Source organism: Elephantulus edwardii, unplaced genomic scaffold, assembly GCF_000299155.1.
Source record: "Elephantulus edwardii isolate Elephantulus edwardi_28Jun2011 unplaced genomic scaffold, EleEdw1.0 scaffold00186, whole genome shotgun sequence".
Classification (NCBI taxonomy): Eukaryota; Metazoa; Chordata; class Mammalia; order Macroscelidea; family Macroscelididae; genus Elephantulus; species Elephantulus edwardii.
In genome coordinates, this window is record NW_006399936.1 from 5,230,996 (window position 1) to 5,249,347 (window position 18,352).

The 18,352-nt window shown below is 44.6% G+C and overlaps 1 protein-coding gene across 1 annotated transcript; it reads right to left on the bottom strand.

The window, feature by feature from the left end:
* Positions 1–4,469: 4,469 nt before the first annotated feature.
* On the bottom strand, positions 4,470–14,559 carry AQP8 (aquaporin 8). The gene is made up of 6 exons (XM_006896637.1): positions 14,494–14,559; positions 13,401–13,654; positions 8,482–8,608; positions 7,189–7,403; positions 5,584–5,718; positions 4,470–4,518 (listed from the first exon to the last, which is right to left on the bottom strand). The coding sequence occupies exons 1-6, from the start codon at positions 14,557–14,559 to the stop codon at positions 4,470–4,472; spliced, it is 846 nt and encodes a 281-aa protein (XP_006896699.1).
* Positions 14,560–18,352: the final 3,793 nt, after the last annotated feature.

An 18,352-nucleotide genomic window follows, 5' to 3' on the forward strand; every position in this document is an offset into this window, starting at 1 on the left:
TTCTGACTCTAGAGAAGATATACATTAAAGAAATCATCACTTAGTAGTATGTACACCGGACTGATAATTCTTTGGAAGCATGGTTCCGGAAAGTAGATGACTTATTCCTGCTGTGAGGTGCTGTCGAGTCACTTCTGACTCCTGTGACCCTGTGTGCAGTAGGACAACACATCGCCTACTCCTCGGCCATTGTCACAATCATTGTGCTGTTTGAACCCACTGTGGTAGCTACTGTCTCAGTCCCCCTTCCTCTCTCTCGGTGACCCTCTGGCATCATTCTGTTCTCTATAAATATTCATTGACTCCCGTTAGATGTATGGTCACAGTGAATGGCACAGAAATGAAAAAGGAAGCAGACTCTGTGTCTTTCGGGAACTTCAAATTCACAGAGAAAGTAATTGCAGTAAAAGGAAATGCCAGTTACTTCTCACTCAGTTACAGGTCAGTAACTCGGGCTTGAGACACTCACTTTCACTTTCAAAAGGGCTCTGAATTGCTTAAAATTGGGTTCTATACCCATCTCTCATCTTTCTAACTTCCCCGGTGACAGAAACGGTTTGGCATTCCATTAAATCTCCAGTGGAGCACACGTTGTACGTCACTCTGCCATCATTAGGGTCAAACTGAGGTGAGCTTGGGGTTCCCCATCTTTATTACTGGCTTCTAGATTTCTTGGAAGTTCCTAACGTGATCAGGGATTTTATTTTACTTGAATTTGTAGTCAACACCATGGAAACAGAAGTCAAGCAATTAAGTAATGTGTTATATTGAGCCAGTCTCCTGCAAAAGGCCTCCTAAATGTGTTCAAAAGCAAAGGTATCGCTTTGAGGACTCAGGATGAAGCTGTGGTTCTTTCCATGGCTTCATATACATGCAAAAGCTGGACAGTGTATAGGAAGACTGAAGAACTGAGGCCTTTGCATTATGGTGTTGACGGTGATTATTGAATCGATGACCTACTGCCGGAAGAAGGAAAGTCTGTCTTCAAAGCAGCACAGCCGGGAGTGCTCCTTAGAAGGAAGGATGGCAAGGTTTCACTGTACTCGCTTTGGCTGTCTTATCAGGAGGGAAACAGCACGTCCCTGGAAACAGACATCATGCTTGGTCAAGTAGTGGGTCTCTCCCCCTCTCAGAGAGCTGGATTGACAACAGTGGCTACAGCCGTGGACTCAGACACAGCAGAGATTGTGAGGATGGTGCGGAAGCTGGCATTATTTAATTCCATTGTATGTAGGATCACTGGCAGTCGGACCAATCTGATAACACGTGGTAACAGAACTTATTTTAAATAGTGAATGGGCTGTTAGGACGTGTATTAAATTGAATCCAAGAACTTTGTGTTTAGAAGGAATACAAGGTTCTAGCCACCTTCGTAGACCAAAGCTGGAACAAAAAAAATGAATACTCATTGTCTTATTAATGTGTATTTCAGATCACATAGAGTCCGTGAGCTGCACCAATGGTTTATGCTGAACTACTGTTTACTAACTTGTGGGCAGTTTTGAATAGGTGCTTCTGTGAGGTTAAACCCGCTGTTGTGTAGTCCCTTCCACTCAGAGTGACTGAAAGCTCTTTGGAACACAGTTCTACTCTCTCGCAGAGTAGGACTCGGACACACTGGAGGGTCTTTGCGACTTGGAAATGACTTACCAGCAAGGAGTCTGGACCCGTTTGACATTCTTTTGTTTCTTTTTCTTTGCTACATCACATGTCCATAAGAAAAAGTCCTTCATTCAGTCTCCCCTCTTCCAGCTCTCAGTACTAGAGAAAACTCTAGGATTTTTGTTTGTACATTTTGGGGTGTGATTTTTTTTTTTTATTTACAAACTGATTTGTTGGTTCTTTTATAAACTTTTTTTTTTCTAACAAAAAAAATCACTTCCTGGTTTCTCTGTTTGTCCTGGATGCTGGAAAACTCAGCAAAACTTAGTCTTCCTCAACCAACTACCTAGAATCATGCTTTACTTAGTTTTCTCTTATTTCTTTCAAAATTATCTCAAGTCCTATTTTTAGTGCATTTTATAATCTTTGTGTGTGTGTGTACTGTCAAACCGGATCTGAAAGGTACAGGAGGAGATTGTCCCTCCTTCTCCAGCAGAGCATCTGGTGGATTCAAACCATGTACCTCTGGGATTGCAGTGCAGCTTCTTGCCACTAGGCCACCAGAGCTCCCCACAAATCCTATTTTTGAATAGTATAAATAAGCATACATTTTATATCCTGACTTCTTAACCATGTTGGAAACTAGTTTTCTACTTTTTGCCTAGATTTGCTTTATTACTCCCACCAGACCTCCGATTTTTACTAGTGATTATATTACACGTACAGCATAATTCATTCCTCTAGAATGTGTTCCCTTTTTAAAAAGGGGGTGGGAGGTTTGACACATAAATCAGGACAGCTTCTGTGATAGGTGAACAGTAGACTGAAAGCCAAAAGAGAAAAGTTCTAATCTTGACACTCCCACTTAACTGTATAGGTGTTTGACAAGTTGTGGGCTCTCTTCTGTCCTTAATTCCGTCATCTGAAGATGAGTTGAACTTGATGGCCAAGACTGCTTGGGTTCCAATGTCACACGGTTGTGACCGCGTGGTGGAGATGAGGAATGAGTTCAGTGATGAGGCTGTCTGGCCTGGGTAGCCTTTGCGTGCAGCATCTGGGCCATACTGAGCATTCACATACTTTAGCAGGAGAGAAGCAGTAACAGAGCAGTCACAGTAAAGGCCAGCAGTTTGCTCAGTAAGTAGAAGGAACAAATCGCTGATGTTAGTTAACAGACAACCTCAAAACACCTTAGTCGCCAATGCAGATAGCTTCAGTGAGGAAAGTTTATTTTGTGAGGTGTGGTGCCCAGTGGAACTTAACAATGAGGGAGCTAGAAAGCCCTTGTGGAAGGAGTGTCTGGGTAACTTGCTTGTGTTGCTTCTGTCTTGAATGCCTTCCAAGATAGGTTTGTTTGTTTTGGTTTTTTTTTTTTTTGGTCTTACTGATGTTAATAATTGACTTAGATGTCTCCTTGAAGACTTGTCTGTGAAATAAACACCTGGAATAAATGGCTGCCATTGGTTTCTGCCATAATGTGAGGCTGTCTTTCCTTTTTATTTTTTAAAAACTCTTCATTTTAATTGTGATTTTAGCAAAAGTTGCCAGAAAAGTTGGATTTTCATTCATTCATTGTTGCACGTTTTCCTCCCTCTTCCTTCCCCCTCCCAGTTCACTTATTTAAAAAAAAAACACAACCCAAACAACCATTAATTGTTGCACAAAAAAGATGTCTTTTAAAGGGAAATAAAATTTACTCAAGAGGTTACTAAGAGCTGACCCTAGTAGCTAATAAAAAAAATTAAGCATCATTTCCATTAACTGCTGTCCCTCACAACTAAACAGGGTTTGTGTACGTTCACAGCTGTTTCTGTGACAGGGGCCACTGCCAAACCTCAGACAGTGGCAGCGTGTATTCCTAGTTGAAGCACCATCTGGCACAGTGGAACCACCTTGACCATTTCCCCGAGGTCGCAGTGCTGCTCTTTATTTACTATTGTGATAGAAAGGCAGACTTCCAGTGGCTTTTACATAGCTTTTCTTATCATAACACTTCCAAATCCATGGATAGCGATTTGGTCACTTGCTGCAATATCTTCTCCAACAATACTTAGAAACTGTAAGAAACTAATCATCCACCATGGTTTGAGAGAGAGAGAATAATTGTTGTTGTGATTGCGTACGGCTGAGTCAGAACTGACCCATACCTGACCTGCCAATGCATTTTCAGAAGCAGTAAATTGCACGGGAGGAGATTGCCCATTTTTCTCCCATGGAGCAGCTGGTGGATCCGAACTGCGTACCTTTGCATTGGCAGCACAGATCCTTACCAGAGCACTGTAAATACTGACTTTGGCACTGGGCTTTAAGCTTACCTAGACTCTAGTGAGCTAAGTCCTATCCCTGGACTTTGGCTTCCTCTCCAGCAGCATGTATTTCTGAAATGAAATGCAGTGGACACATGGGAGAAACACTAGCCTATTTATTTCAGAGCTAGGTTGGTAGATCAAGAAGCAAGGAAGTGCTCAGGTCACAGAAAGTCCTCTCTGCAGAGGAGTCAAAGAACAAGAGAGAAGAAACAAAGGGGTCAAGGAGAGTGAACTAAGGCACACAGCAGCCCCCTCTTCCAGTAGTTTTTCTGTCCTTGAGACCTTTCCTATGAGGAAGAACCTGTTTTCCACAGCCCTCTGGCCATATGCTGTAGGCTGAAGTCTCTGTTGAATGCAGAGGAATGCAAAAGGCCTAGCATGTGCTTGGCACTTAGCTGCAGTCTGTCTATCTGAGCGAGGCTCAGCCCTGGGAAGCAGGTCAGTTGTTCCTCCAGGCTCTGCCCTATTGGAAATGTAGACGCTCTCTGCATTTCCTATAGCTGCATTCCTGGACAGGTCACCCCAGGCCCCAGGGGCAGCAGGAGCTCCATCTCAGCTTCACCGTCCTTTTAGGATTAGACGAGTTTTCTCATCTCCAATGAAGAACCTGTAGGAAAGACAGCTCAGTAAGGTCTCTGAGAGTCTCGGGGAGAGACCCAGTCCTCCACCAAAGGTCTGCGGGCCCAGAACACTCCTGAGAGATGGCTTCCAGAGTCTTTCCAATCTCACCTAGATTCCGCTTGGGGAGAGAAAACCAATGTTTCCTGGTTTGATTTCCCACCCTTCCTGAAGATGCTCCTACCTACCGTTCTAAAAGCGGGAGATGCAGAATTAGTAGCAGTCATATTTTTTGGTGAAGTCGCAGGTTAGGTCATGAAAGGTGTGGGACTATAGCTGGGCAATGACACAAGCTGTCTGTATCAGCTAAGCTTCGTGTCTGTCCTACCCTAGACTGTGACAAGCCCAACCTGTACCAAGTCCATGCCCTGAAGGATGGACTGGCTGGAGCAGTAAGAACAAGACCATAAGGTTCATAAGAGAGCCAGGTAGTGCAATAAAGGGAGACTCTGCTATTTTATTTTTCTCCACAGATTTCACTTAGCTTTCTAGTAGAGTGATCCTAATGATCTGTTGCACAACACTTTAGAGACCCTCTTCACCTTACGTTTTGTGCAAATGGCATCCCCTTAATGTGTATGCCTTTGGACACCATCTATACAGTGTCCCCTTTGAATGGGAACCAATGGAGTTGTACAACACTCCTGTGGGGAGCCAGCCTTTCCACTCTCCAAACAGTGGTTTACTTAAAGTGGCCTCACCCCCCACCCCAGAAGGCTCACACTCTTAACTTAGCCAGTACGAGTACTGAGTGATCTTTGCCTCTGCTAGAGAGTCTGCTTGAGCTTTAATCTCACATGGAATAAGGAAGAGCCTGGGAGAACAAAACCAAAGACTGAGACAGCCTGGTTGGAGCTCCCACTGGAAACTCGTGCTACCTGCAAACTTCAATTACATGGACCAACCACTTCCACTTCATGGCCTAGGCTCGAGGTGGATTTTTGTCATTTGAAATCAAATGTCCCAGAGAGAGATTCTTTGCCTATTAAAAAGGCTCCCTCTCTTTCTCCAAACTCAAGTGAATGCCCAACCCTGTAACCCTGGGGCTCCTCACCTGATGATAAATCCTACAAACAGGCCGGCCAAGAGCGGGCCCACCCAGTAGATCCAGTGATAGTCCCAGTAGTTGGCAACCACGGCAGGTCCAAAGGCACGAGCAGGGTTCATGCAGGCTCCAGACACGGCGCCCCTGTCAACACCCAGGCACATTGGTCAATGAGGTCCCAGCCAGGCCTTGATTGATCTCAAGTTTATTTCTTCAGCGAGGCATGAGTAACACGTGATCCAGAAATCATCCTAAAATACCTTCTCATGGGCCCAAAGGTGGATCACAAAGAGGCTCTTTGCACTAGAGAATGAAAAGTTTGACCTCCTTGGGTATACAAGCTGCCACTCCCCACACACAGTTTTTTTGCCAAATGACCAGCAAAGAATGCTTGTTTGGTGATGTCACTAAGAGAAGATGGAACTAAGGCCTCTTCAAAATCTATAAAGCCCTGCGAACTTTGTGAACTTTGGAGTTACAGCGCGTCCTAGATGCAAAGCCCTGCCCAGCTATTTATAGCTCTATGGCCTGTGTGTAAACTTGAGGGTAACTCCTCATTGGTAAAAATCGGCTAAAAGTCCTTATCTCACAGGTTGTTGTCAGGAGTGAATGAGAAAGTGCCTTTATAGGCTGATGCCCACATACAAGTCACTTCCCATACAATATCTGTTAACTACTGTCTAGCTAACTCACACTGAGGTCTTATTGCATCCTAAGCCTAGCATCCTCTGTGGGAGACTCCTCCCAAGTGCACCTTTTCTAGTTTCACCAGGCTGAAAATCCTGCAATTCTCCACCCCATCCTAGCTATGCCCAGTGGCCAAAATGGAAAAGGTCCAACAGGCTTGTGAGTGAACTAGAAGTCACGAGAGGGTAGCAAAGTATTGCTATAGCTTTATGCATGCATTTCCCCAGTGTTCCCTCGACTTCACCTCCTGAAAACTTGATGGTAAACCTGCCCCAGGAAATGGCTAGACTTGGTTCTATGCCCCAACGCATGGAAGGGGTTGGACACTAGAGAGGGGCCTACTTGTCCTTTCCTGTCCCACATCTATAAATTAATTTTCTACTGCACAATGGCACTTCCATCCACTCTGGGCTTCGGTTTCGTCATGTATAAAGTGGGAAATGATCCCCAAAATACTGTCTTCTTAACTCTTCCTCATGTCTGTGAGAAGCTGGAGAATCAACGAGGGGTATGGATGTTCTTCAAAATCGGGAGATAAAAGCTGGCTGCCCACTGGCTGGCTGGACACGACAAAAACTGGGAAACTTCATGTAAATAGTATCTGTCTTTCTGGCTTTCCTTGAACAAAACTGGAGAAAGAGTCACTCCAGTCCCACCCGCATTCCCATCCAACAGCAATTTACCAGGGCTAAGTGGTAGTGCTTCTGTAGACACCAGCGCCCTCACCACTTCCTGCTGCTGAACAATGCCAGCCAGCGTCCCTCATTTGTACTGCCTTCCGGGCCCCTGTTGGGAACTGAACCTGGATCCTCAAGTGATCTCTGAAGGCCTGGTGTCCTCGAGAATGGAGACTTGGCCATGCTTGGGCTCTATCTGCTTTCCCTCAGAGCCTTCTCACAGTCCCACAGCCAAGGGAAGGAAGCTCACCCAGCCAGGATATCCACGATGACAGAGAAGCCGATGGAGAAAGGGGCCAGAGGGCCCTTGGTCTTCTCGTTGATGGCGCCCATGCACACAGCCAGAGCCAGAAGTGTTGTCATGATGAGCTCTGCCACCACAGCCCCTGCCACCTGCCTTTGCTCCTGGACTGTCACAAAGGCTGCCCCCGAAGTGTTCCGAAAACTTTCCTCGCTACTCACTGCCTGTGGAGAGAAGCAGCTCAGGCTCATTGAGGGGGGCCAAGAAGTGTCTGGGAGCAAAGGGGAAAGGGCCTGTATGCTTGCCCCTCCTTCAGAACCAACGCAGAGATAGAGTCAAACATAACTCATCCCTCTACGTGGACATTTTTGAGTTCCCATTCCTTCACTCCCACTTTTCACTCTGTGGCTGTATGAGCCTCATTTTATGCAAGATTGGTTATCACCCAGCAGAGGCTCCACATCTTGTGGGCCTTAGAAAACTTAGATTTCCCTGAGTGAGGAAAAGGAAGTACAAGAATAGCCTCCTTTTGTAATGAATGTATGCTAATGGTAGAATAAAAATGATTTGGCTGCATAACATGAAGAATGCAATTAGTACTAGTGAATTATACACGTAGAAACTGTTGAAATGGCAAGGGAGGGGGGGAAATGAAGGAAAAAGGAGGAAATAAGAAAAGCATCTTACTTTTACAAATCATACAACCATAAACTTAGGGGTTTTTGAGGGGAAGACCCTCTATGAGGTGGATTGATTCAGTGGCTGGGGTAATCGGGATGGGTGTGTCAGGCACAGTGCAATTGGCACAGGACAGAGCAGAGTTTAGAGCTGTTGTGCATAGGGTTGCTATGAGTCGCAAACGACTCGACAGCATATAACAACAACCATATCAATGCTCATGCTCGGGAAGGACCTGTGTAAGGAGAAGCTAGGGGCACACTGTCAACCCCTGTCCCCAATTATCTTCCTCTCTTCAACTGACCCTCTGCTTTCCCCAGCATGATGTCCTTCTCCAGAGAGCCCCTCCTCCTGACAACTTGCTCAAACTGCAGCTTTGTTCTTTTGGCTGTCTAGAGCTCTCATGTCCTAGTGGTAAGGAGTTAAGCTGTTGACCCTAAAGGCAGGCCGTTCAAATCCACCAGCTGCTCAGTGGGAGAAAGATGGACGATCTCCTCTTGTACGATTTAGAACTTCTGAAAATTTGCCGGAAGCCTCCCCACCCCCACCCCCGCCCCAGATACATCCCTGCAGAAACCCACTCAGAACTGGGGCCACCAGCTCAGTACTCTCGGGGACACCCACCTTGGCCAAAGCAGCCCCTATCAGTCCCCCACAGAGCTGGGAGATCCAATAGGGAAGAAGCAGCACCAGGTTGAGTCCTCCACTCAGCATAGCCGCCAGGGACACTGCAGGGTTGAAGTGACCGCCACTGAAACCAGGAAGAGCAGAAGGAAGTCATTAGGCCCAGGTTTAGGGCTGACACAAGGGCTGTCCCCTCATGGGAACATATCCCAAACAACTACTCAGACTATCTTTGCAGAGCCAGAACCAATCAAAAGGGACCCAGCCCACCTCCAAATAAGTACCGCATCTCTCTCATTTTCCTGAGATTCTCTGAACCCAGACCCCAAGATAGTGCTACAGCAAAAAGCAGGCAAAGCCTGTTTTTTTTAAAAAAGAAAGCTATTCATCCTTTAATTGCTTGCAAACTCCCTCAGCGTTCCCTTCATTCCTTCAGCAATATCAACAGAGTACAAGACAGGGGCCAGGCTGCATTCTCAGAACCAGATAAAAATAAGTAAAAGTTTATTTTAAAAGGGTGACCCAACAGAGTGTGAAAACTATAGAATAATATCATTGATTTCACATGGAAGGAAGATTCTGCTAAAGATTATCCAAAAACGACTGGAATAGCACATCAGCAGAGAACTGCCAGAAGTCCAGGCTGGGTTTCGAAGGGGTCGTGGCACTAGGGATATTATAGCTAATGTTAGATGGATCTTAGCTGAAAGCAGGGATTACCAAAGGAATGTCTATCTGTGCTTCATTGATTATGCAAAGGCATTTGACTATGTGGACCATAACAAACTGTGGCTGACTCTGAGAAGAATGGGAATCCCAGAGCACTTGATCATGCTAATGCGAAACCTATACTTGAACTAAGAGGCAGTCATCAGAACAGAGCAAGGAAACACTGCATGGTTCAAAATTGGGAAGGGCATACGCCAGGGATGTGTCCTGTCTCCCTATCTTTTCAACCTGTATGCAGAACAGATCATCCGGGAGGCTGGGCTCTATGAGGAGAAATGTGGCATCAGGATTGGTGGAAGATCTATCAACAATCTGTGTTATGCAACTGACACAACCCGCTTGCTGAAACTGAGGAGGACCTGAAGCACTTGCTGCAGAAGGTCATGGACTGCAGCCTTCAATATGGATTGAGGCTCAAAGTCAAGAAGACAGAGATTTTCACCACTGGACCAATTGGCAGCATCAGAATGGATGGTGAAGAGATTGAGGTTGTTCACAGCTTTAGTCTGCTTGGCTCTACAATCAACACTCTTGGCACCAGCAGCCAGGAAATTAAAAGACATATTGCAATGGGAAAGTCTGCTGTTAGGGACCTCTCTAAAGTACTGAAGAGCAATGGTGTCGCTCTGGAGACTAAGGTGTGTCTGATACAGGCCATGGTCTTTGCAATCACTTGTTATGCATCAGAGAGTTGGACAATGACTAAGGAGGATAGAAGCGGAATTGATGCCTTTGAGCTTTGGTGTTGGAGAAGAGTACTGAGGGTACCGTGGACTGCTAAGAAAACAAATAGATTCATCCTGGAGAGAGTTAAACCAGGCTGCTCCTTGGAGGCAAGGATTCTGAGGCTTAGTCTGACATACTTTGGGCATGTTGTAAGGAGGGACAGGCCCTTAGAGAAGGACATGATACTTGAGAGGGTGGAGGACAAGCGCAGGAGGGGAAGGCCCTCTAGGAGATTGATTCGGTGACTGGAGTAATCAGCATGAGTGTGTTAGAGACAATGAGATTGGCACAGGACAGAGCAGAGTTTAGGGCTGTTGTACATAGGGTCGCTATGAGTTGCAAGTGACTCGATGGCACATAACAACAACATATGTGAGTATGAAAAGAAAAGTAATCAGGTCTTGATCAGGAGCTGTTGATTGACTGTTCAGCTAACAAAATTGTAATATCCCACCTGAGCCTAAAAATTGAGATTATGATTGAGTGCAAAAAGAGAGATTCTATGAAGAAGGAGAGAGGGCGCAAAAGGGAGGGACGGAGAGAGGAAGGGAGGAGGGAGGGAGGGAAGAGGGGGAAGAGAGAGAGAGAGAGATATTAGGGATTCTGGGTGGAAGTAGGATTGAGACTTCTGACCATAAAGTCAGAATATCTGGACATCAAGGATTGGGATCTAGACTTTGGGATAGAACTGGACTATGTCAAAATTTGGGATTCACCATCAAGAGGAGCAGGCCAGCTGACTGATTACTCATGGTTAGAAGCTGCACTGCAATCCCAAACGCATGCAGTTCAACTCTGCCAGCTGTTTGTTGCACGGGAGAAGGATGGGCAATCTCCTCCTGCATAATATACCACCTCTGAAAACTCACAGAGGATCAGCTGTGGGTCAGCTCTGACTCTGCAATTCACAACAACCACAATGGTTAAAGAGCCTTTCTTTCCACTAAGATGCTCAGCCAACCCACATCCCAGAGCCAGGGATCCCCCAACTCCTTGCTACTCCCTAATATTTTATCTAGTTACATTTTGATGGGAGAACTATCCTCAGAGATTAGCTCTCTAAATCCCTCAGGTCCATTGGGAATTTCAAAAAATCAAAACACACAAGAGTGGTTGCTGTTAGGCAGGAACAATGATTTTTGAAAATCACTGCCTACCTTGGGAGAGACTGGAGAGCATTATGTTAAATGAACTAACTCAATCCCGTAAGGACAAATGCTATATAAGACCATTATTCTAGAAATGGAAAGGTAACTAGTTAAAAATGTGTATGAGGACCCAAGAGGGGAGGGAGAGTAGGAGCAGAGGAGTGAGGATAGACAGGGAGGTAATCAGAGAGTTGCACAATTTGGTGGGTAGAGGGAGGGGTGGGCAAAGAAAATAGGAAGGATCTAGTGTGAAAAACAATGTATACAAACGTTTTTAAGTAAACCCATATAAAATAACAAATGGTTGCTGTTGAGTTGATTCTGACCCACAGGGATCCCTATATAAAATCAGGGCTGTGTTCCATAAAGTTCCTGATGGCTAATAGTATAGTCTGAAAGTCAATTGCATTGTATTCTTTTGAGCACATTAACTACTGTAACACCCAGGGACTCTTCAGAAGAAAGTGACTCAAGGTCTCTCATGTCACAAAAGAACACAAGATCTCCCCAAATATTAAAAGCCCATTAACAGGCTGTCCAACCCCAATAAACCCTCTGCTGAAGCTGGCCAGAGGAACTTAGTGCTGGACAAAAAGGGGGGAAAAAGGACTAACACTTCACCCAGCCACCTTGACATCCCAGGACTAGCTGCCTCTGATTTATCAGGCCCGGCCCAATAACTTAGGCCCTGGGGTAGGCTTCACGAATCACTGTGGAAGTACCAGCTGATGCTTTGGCTCAAGAAATAGGAGTCAAGAGATAGCCAGTAAAAGGGATCAGTGGGTCTCAACTCAAGTTTTTGATCAAGGTTAGCTTATCTCTGCCAAAGCATAGAGAGGGAGTTGCAGGTGGGTGTCACTGGCCTTTCCAGTAGTCTATAGTTTTAGGAATCTCTCAGGAAGCCCAAGCGGAGAAGAAAACCAAGAACAAACCCAACTATTATCCAAAATATGGTTCAGCCTTCAGGTTGAAAGACCACATCTAAAGACCACATATATTCCTCAGACTAGCTTCATACTCAGTAACAGAAATTAAAAAAAAACAAATGAAAACCAACCCATCCTTTTCTAATTCACTCTTCAAAAAAAAAAACACATTTCCAGGTACTATGTGGGATGCTACATAACTTGTCTCGAATCCACTCAACAACTTTGTAGGTATTCAATAACTATTTGGAAGAGTGAATGATTGGGGGAAGGAGTGGGCAGGGAGAAAAGTGAAACAACGAATGAATGGAAATCCAAAGTCTCTGTAAACTTTCATTAAAATTAATAATGTTGTTGTTAAGTGCCATCGAGTCACAGCCGACTCATAGCAACCCTGTGAAGGAATGGAAATCCAAAATCTCTGTAAACTTCCATTAAAATTAATAATAAAAAAGAACTAGAAAAAGAAAAGAGTGAAGGATTGAATAAAAGTTTGCCATTACAGAGAGGCAACTAGCCTGCAATACAAAAGATGTGGTCTCTCTCTCCAGTCAGCGGGCTTGGCTCAAACCTTAGCTCTGCCACTAACACAAACCAACCATGTTCTAGATCCTTATGCTGATTCTCCTGAGGACCCTCTAAAGTCCCAACTGCAGCAGCAGAAAAGGAAGGAGGAATCCATCCTCCCTTCGCCCAGCCTCTTTTCCTGCTCACCCTTAAGCAGGCTGGGATACTGCAGGTGTGTGAAAACCCCTCAGTCTGTCCTTCTGCACATCCTCTCGAGAGCCCCTAGGCTGGAGTAAAATCCCCAGTCTTACGATAACCGTACCAGTGGACGCAATGTTGACTCTATGTTGACCTAATGTGTATGAAGATCTTGACCCTACTGAATTCTTACGGCTCTCTGACGTATATGGGTGCAGGTGCTGCAGTCATTCAGCTAGAGCTCGACGCCTGGTTCTGCCACTAATTAGCCATACAACCATGATCTTTCTCTTCCACAGCTGTAAAATGGGAATGATCACAGTACCCAATCCACACGCTTGATGGGAGAATGAAAAGATAAATAGTTCCTGGTGCTAGGTTAGGTTTACATGTGTGTAGGTTTGAAAGAGAAAATATATTTAAAAAAACAAAAAAAAACACCTCTATTATCTCCTTTGTATAGATGGGGAGGTTAGGGTTTGGGAACTAACTTACCCAAGGCCACAGAGCTCATAGGCTGCACAGAGAAGCTTTAACCCAGGCAACCTTAGCTTCCCACTCCACATTCTTATCTTCAGCACCTCTTGAAATCCTGAGTTTATGCTCAGTGATCCTTGACAGCAGCCATAATTAACCCCAAGCTCTCCAAAATACCACCAGGCTATATGCTTGGTGCTTTTCTCACCTAATATTGCCCAGCGTGGCGATGATGAGGCCCAACGCCAGCCCGTGGGCCAGCGCCGGCCCCAGCACTCCAGTGTACGCATCAGCCTGGATAACGGACAGGCACCCGATGAAGATGAAGAGGGCTGAGCCCAGCAGCTCTACCAGACAGGGCTGCACGAATCGCTCGTACCAGGGCGCCTGACACCGACGACTCATGTCCTGCTCCTTCGTTTGGCCACTGTCAAATCCAGACTCACAAATGGATGCGCCTGCCTGTGGAGGAAGAGAGAGGAAGCAACGGTGAGGGGACAGAGCCAGACAGAAGCCATGACCCTTCCACCTGGAATGAATTCTTAGCAGCCCCTTGGAGAGAGAGGTGCTGGCCTTGGACTCCCTTCTCCCAGACGTCAGACCTGGTCTAGGACTAAACAAGTCCGTTGCCTGAGCTGCTGGAGAGCCTGTATCAGCTGTGATAACCACTCTTATCTCCAAGCCTGAGGCCAACAGCCTCACAACAGGTTCTGCCCTTTTTAAAAGGCTGTAGAAGTGCAGAAAAGGTGCTGGAAAAGCAATAAAGGTGGGAGGTGGCTCTTAGATTCAGAAGTGGAAACATTTAAAAAGAAAAAAAAATCTCCACAGGGCAGGGCCAAGGAGGAGGAGGAGGAGGGTGGTCAATGATTGCAGAGCTTCCTGCCAACGAGGGGAAAGGGCATAGCTTTGTGAAACCACCATCACCTGGGATGGGGCTGCCACAGCACTAGATGGATAACCAGCTCCCCAGCTCCCTCAGCCACTCCTCACTCCCCAAAAGTCACCTGTGTAGGTGGTCTAAGGAGGACCTCATGGGCTAGGATTGCATGTTAATGAAGAGCTTCATCCTCTATTGTTTTCCCGCTGTTCCCTTGGGCATCTCTTCCTAGGAGACTTTAACACCTGGACTCATCCAGAGAACCTGATCTGGAACTGAGTGTGTCAAAAGGTGACCAGTTCGCTCGGGGGTCAGAGGCTGAAGGGACTAGCAAAAGGCACGTGGACTTTGGAAACATGCTATATGAGTTTAAACCCCAGCTCTGCCACGAGCTGGTAATAGAATTGTGAGCCTGTTTACTTACTTCATTATCTCTCTGTAGCTTAGTGTCAACATCTGTGAAATGGGTATTAGCGTGATAGCACTCCATGGAGTTATAGAACTGTTGGGAGGTTTAAATGAGTAGATATATGTAAATGGCTTATTACAATGCCAGAGAAATAAGAATTACTAGGGTTTATGCTTGATTATGAGGAATGTGGAGTGGGGGAGCTCATGGGGTATAAACCATGCCTTGATTTTGAAATTCGGCTGGAAGTTGAGGAAGCATCAGAATGTTCCCAGATGGGCACTTTTTGGGGGGCGGAGAGCCAAAGGGAATGCTTGATTAGGAGGCTACAGCCTTCAGGCCTCGTTTTAATTGGTTTTGGTCAAACATTCTTCTAAATGGTATAGCTCTCGTCTGTCTACTTGCTGCACTTATGGTTGCTGTGATGCTAAACACTGTGACACTGATGCGATAATGGTTACCCATGGTGGACAATGTTTGGTGGAGCTCCCGATTAAAACAAGCTTGGAAGCAAGAATGGCATCCACTTCCGAAACAGCTTGCTCTGAAATAGCATGCCTTCGGAAACTCTATGAACTTGGAGAAATGATAAAAGCTATACAAGTGTTCAGATCTTTCATTCATAGGGTCGCTATGAGTCGTCTACGACTCGATGGCACTTAACAATAACAACACAAATGCAACAATTTAACCAACATTCTGTTCTAAGGAGCACATTGGTTAAAGTACTGAGCTATTAACCTAAAGGTGGACAGTTCGATCCTGGTGTAGGAGAAAGATGTGGCAGCCTACTTCTGTAAAGGTCTATAGCCTTAGAAATGACATGAGACAGTTCTACTCCAGTATATTGTATATAATATTGCTCCTTGTCTCTCTCTAAATGACAATGTAATATAGTTGCCCCACGCCCAGCTTCCCCATCTTTTTCATTCTTTGCCCAAGTCTTGCCAATAGAACCCGTAACAGAAAACCTTCTCCACTCAAAGCAACTTAATCAACGTGTTTCAAAGTAGACCTATGCTCCACAGGGTTCCACTGGCTGTAAGCGTACAGGATCGCTAATTCTGAAATACTGACATTGCATTCTTAAATAACTGTGTTCTCATCGATGGGATGTGTGTGCTCCTGACCTCTGACAACTTTTCTAGCCTTGAAATAAAATTGAGCATTATCTCCTTATTTTTTTTCTTCATATTGATTTTCACGAGATGCTTACTTTTCTCTTAGCAACTGCTGTAAGATCCATTTTGCACAGATATGCTGTCCTTGGGAGGAACTTAGGAACAGCTAATATTAAAACTGTGAATGACCTTCAGCTAGCAGTGTGTGTTGTGCTGTAAAAAATGTACAGAATTATTGATCCTCTCCATTCACAGCCCGTAGAACCCTGAAATTATTAACAACCTCAATCTCTTCATCTGTTGTGGTGCTGCCAGTTAGCCCAGTCATGAGAGTCTTTGTTTTCTTGATGTTGAATTTGAATCCATATTGAAGACCCTGCAGTCCTTGACCTTCTGCAGCAAACACTTGAGGACCTCTTCAGTTTCAGCAAGCAAGACTGTGTCATCTGTATATCTCAGGTGGTTGATGAATCCTCCTCCAGTCCTGACGCCACATTCCCCCTCATAAAGCGTAGCTTCCCAAATGATCTGTTGCACATTTAGATTGAAATGGCATGGAGACAACACACAGTCCTGACACACTCCTTTCCTGATTTTGAACCATATAGTGTTCCCTTGCTCTGTTCTGATGACTGCTTCCTCGTCCAAGTATAGGTGTTGCATGAACACAATCAAGTGTTCTGGGATTCCCATTCTTCTTAAGGTTAGCTACAATTTGTTGTGATCCACACAGTCAAATGCCTTTGCATAGTCAATGAAACACAAATAGACATCCCTCTGGCACTCTTTGTTTTCAGCTAAGATCCAACTGGCATTAGCGATGTCTCTAATGCCACATCCTCTTCTAAATCCAGCTCTATCTCCAGTAGTTCTCTGTTGATGTACTACCGTTCCAGCCATTTTTGGATAATCTTCAGCAGGACTTAGCTTGTGTGTGATATTAATGATGTTATTTGACAATTTCCACTCTCGTGAGGTCACCTGTTTGGGGAATGGGAATAAACATGGATCTCTACCAGTCAGTTATCAGGTAGTTGCTGTCCAGATTTCTCGGCACAAACTGGTGAGCATTATCCAGGACAGCATAAGATAGAATATTTATTTTTTAAAAAGAGAGTAAAGGGGGGAAAAAGGAAGTCATGATGAAATCGCGTGTGTGGTTAGCAGCTGAATGACTCTTATAAAGTGAAAGGAGTCAGAGGACACACTGTGTAACATAAAGTTGTTCCCATTCATAATCAAAAATGATTTATGCTGCTGACCAGAGGGGTGTAACAGGGAAGAAGTTACGTGAGGTCTTGCAATGCTGTCCCCTGCTCTTTCTTGATCTGGATACTGGCTAAAAGAGTGCGTTGATTTTATGAAAAATTATTGTGAGTTAAGATTTATGCACTTCTCTGTACATGCTATACCTTTATAAAAAGTTAAAAATAAGACACATCTATTCTCAGGAAGCTACTGTATGGATATAATCAAGAGGAAATACGTCAGTGAATCCGTGGCGCCTAACAATACGGCATTTGATTACCATATTGTTGGTCATCAAATTTCAACACAATAAAAATTGCCTCAAAATCCAATACCTGAAACTGCTATCAGTAATGTTATTGTTGTTGTTGTTGTTGCTGTTGTGTTCCATAGAGCCAGAACCAACCCAACAGAGTTAGTTAATCACACGAGAGGAGATTGCCCATCTTTCTCCCATGGAGCAGCTGGTGGCCTCGAACCAGGTGCCTTCAGGATTGCAGCACTGCTTCTTGTCATTAGGCCAAAAGAGCTCCTAAATGAGCAAACCTTTCCGCAAATCCTAAGACCCATACTGAGCACTTAAGAAATGTTATTTTACTTATGCCTTCCAGTAATTCTGTCAGATAGGTAGTATCCCATTTTATAAATAAGGAAATTGGTGTTTAAATACTTGGTGCTGCCATAAATGTCATGCATATCAGAATCCAAATCTGTTTGATAACTTCAGAGCCTCTACTTTTAATGGCTGAAAATCGGAAATACTAAAATACGGAAACTCCATATACCTTGATAGAGTGTTGCTGTTGTTATGGGTCATTACGTTGGAACTGACTCTTAGCTGACCCTCCGTTCGATTTTCAGTGGTGATAAAATCTCAGAAGAGAAGGTTACTCATCTTTCTCGTGAGGAGCAGCTGGTGGATCCGAACCCCCTGTCTTTGGGCTGGCAGCACAGCTCCTTGCCACTAGACCTCCAGAAGAGTCTGGTGTTATTTCCTTTGTGAAAATAGATGACTTAAGTGAGAAAATGCTATTCTGGGAAAGAATTAAGAAGCAGATCTTGGCCTTAAATTAAGTTCTTTTTCCAAATTAATTGTTATGTGCCTTCTTAGTCTCTGAAATGTCTTAATTGTTTTTTTATTTAAAATTTTTAAATTTCAACTCCTCATTTTTTTACAGCATATTCTTCCCATTTAATTTCCCCCCATTTATTTATTGTTGCACATTTTCCTCCCTACCCACCCCTCCCCCTTTAATTTGCTTTTCTCTTTGAAAAAAATCTTTCATTGTTATACAATCCACCCCTACCCCCTACTCCCCACAAGTCCACTGTCCACTTTATGCATTTCTTTTTCTGGAATCTTGTCATGACAAGAATACCTAATCATATAATCCTTTTAAACAGATCTCTCCCTCATCTGTTTCAATGAAGTATACATTATTTATCCCTTCTTTTCTTACGTTCTGCCAACCCCAATGTCAGTTCTACTTTACAACCGTGGCACT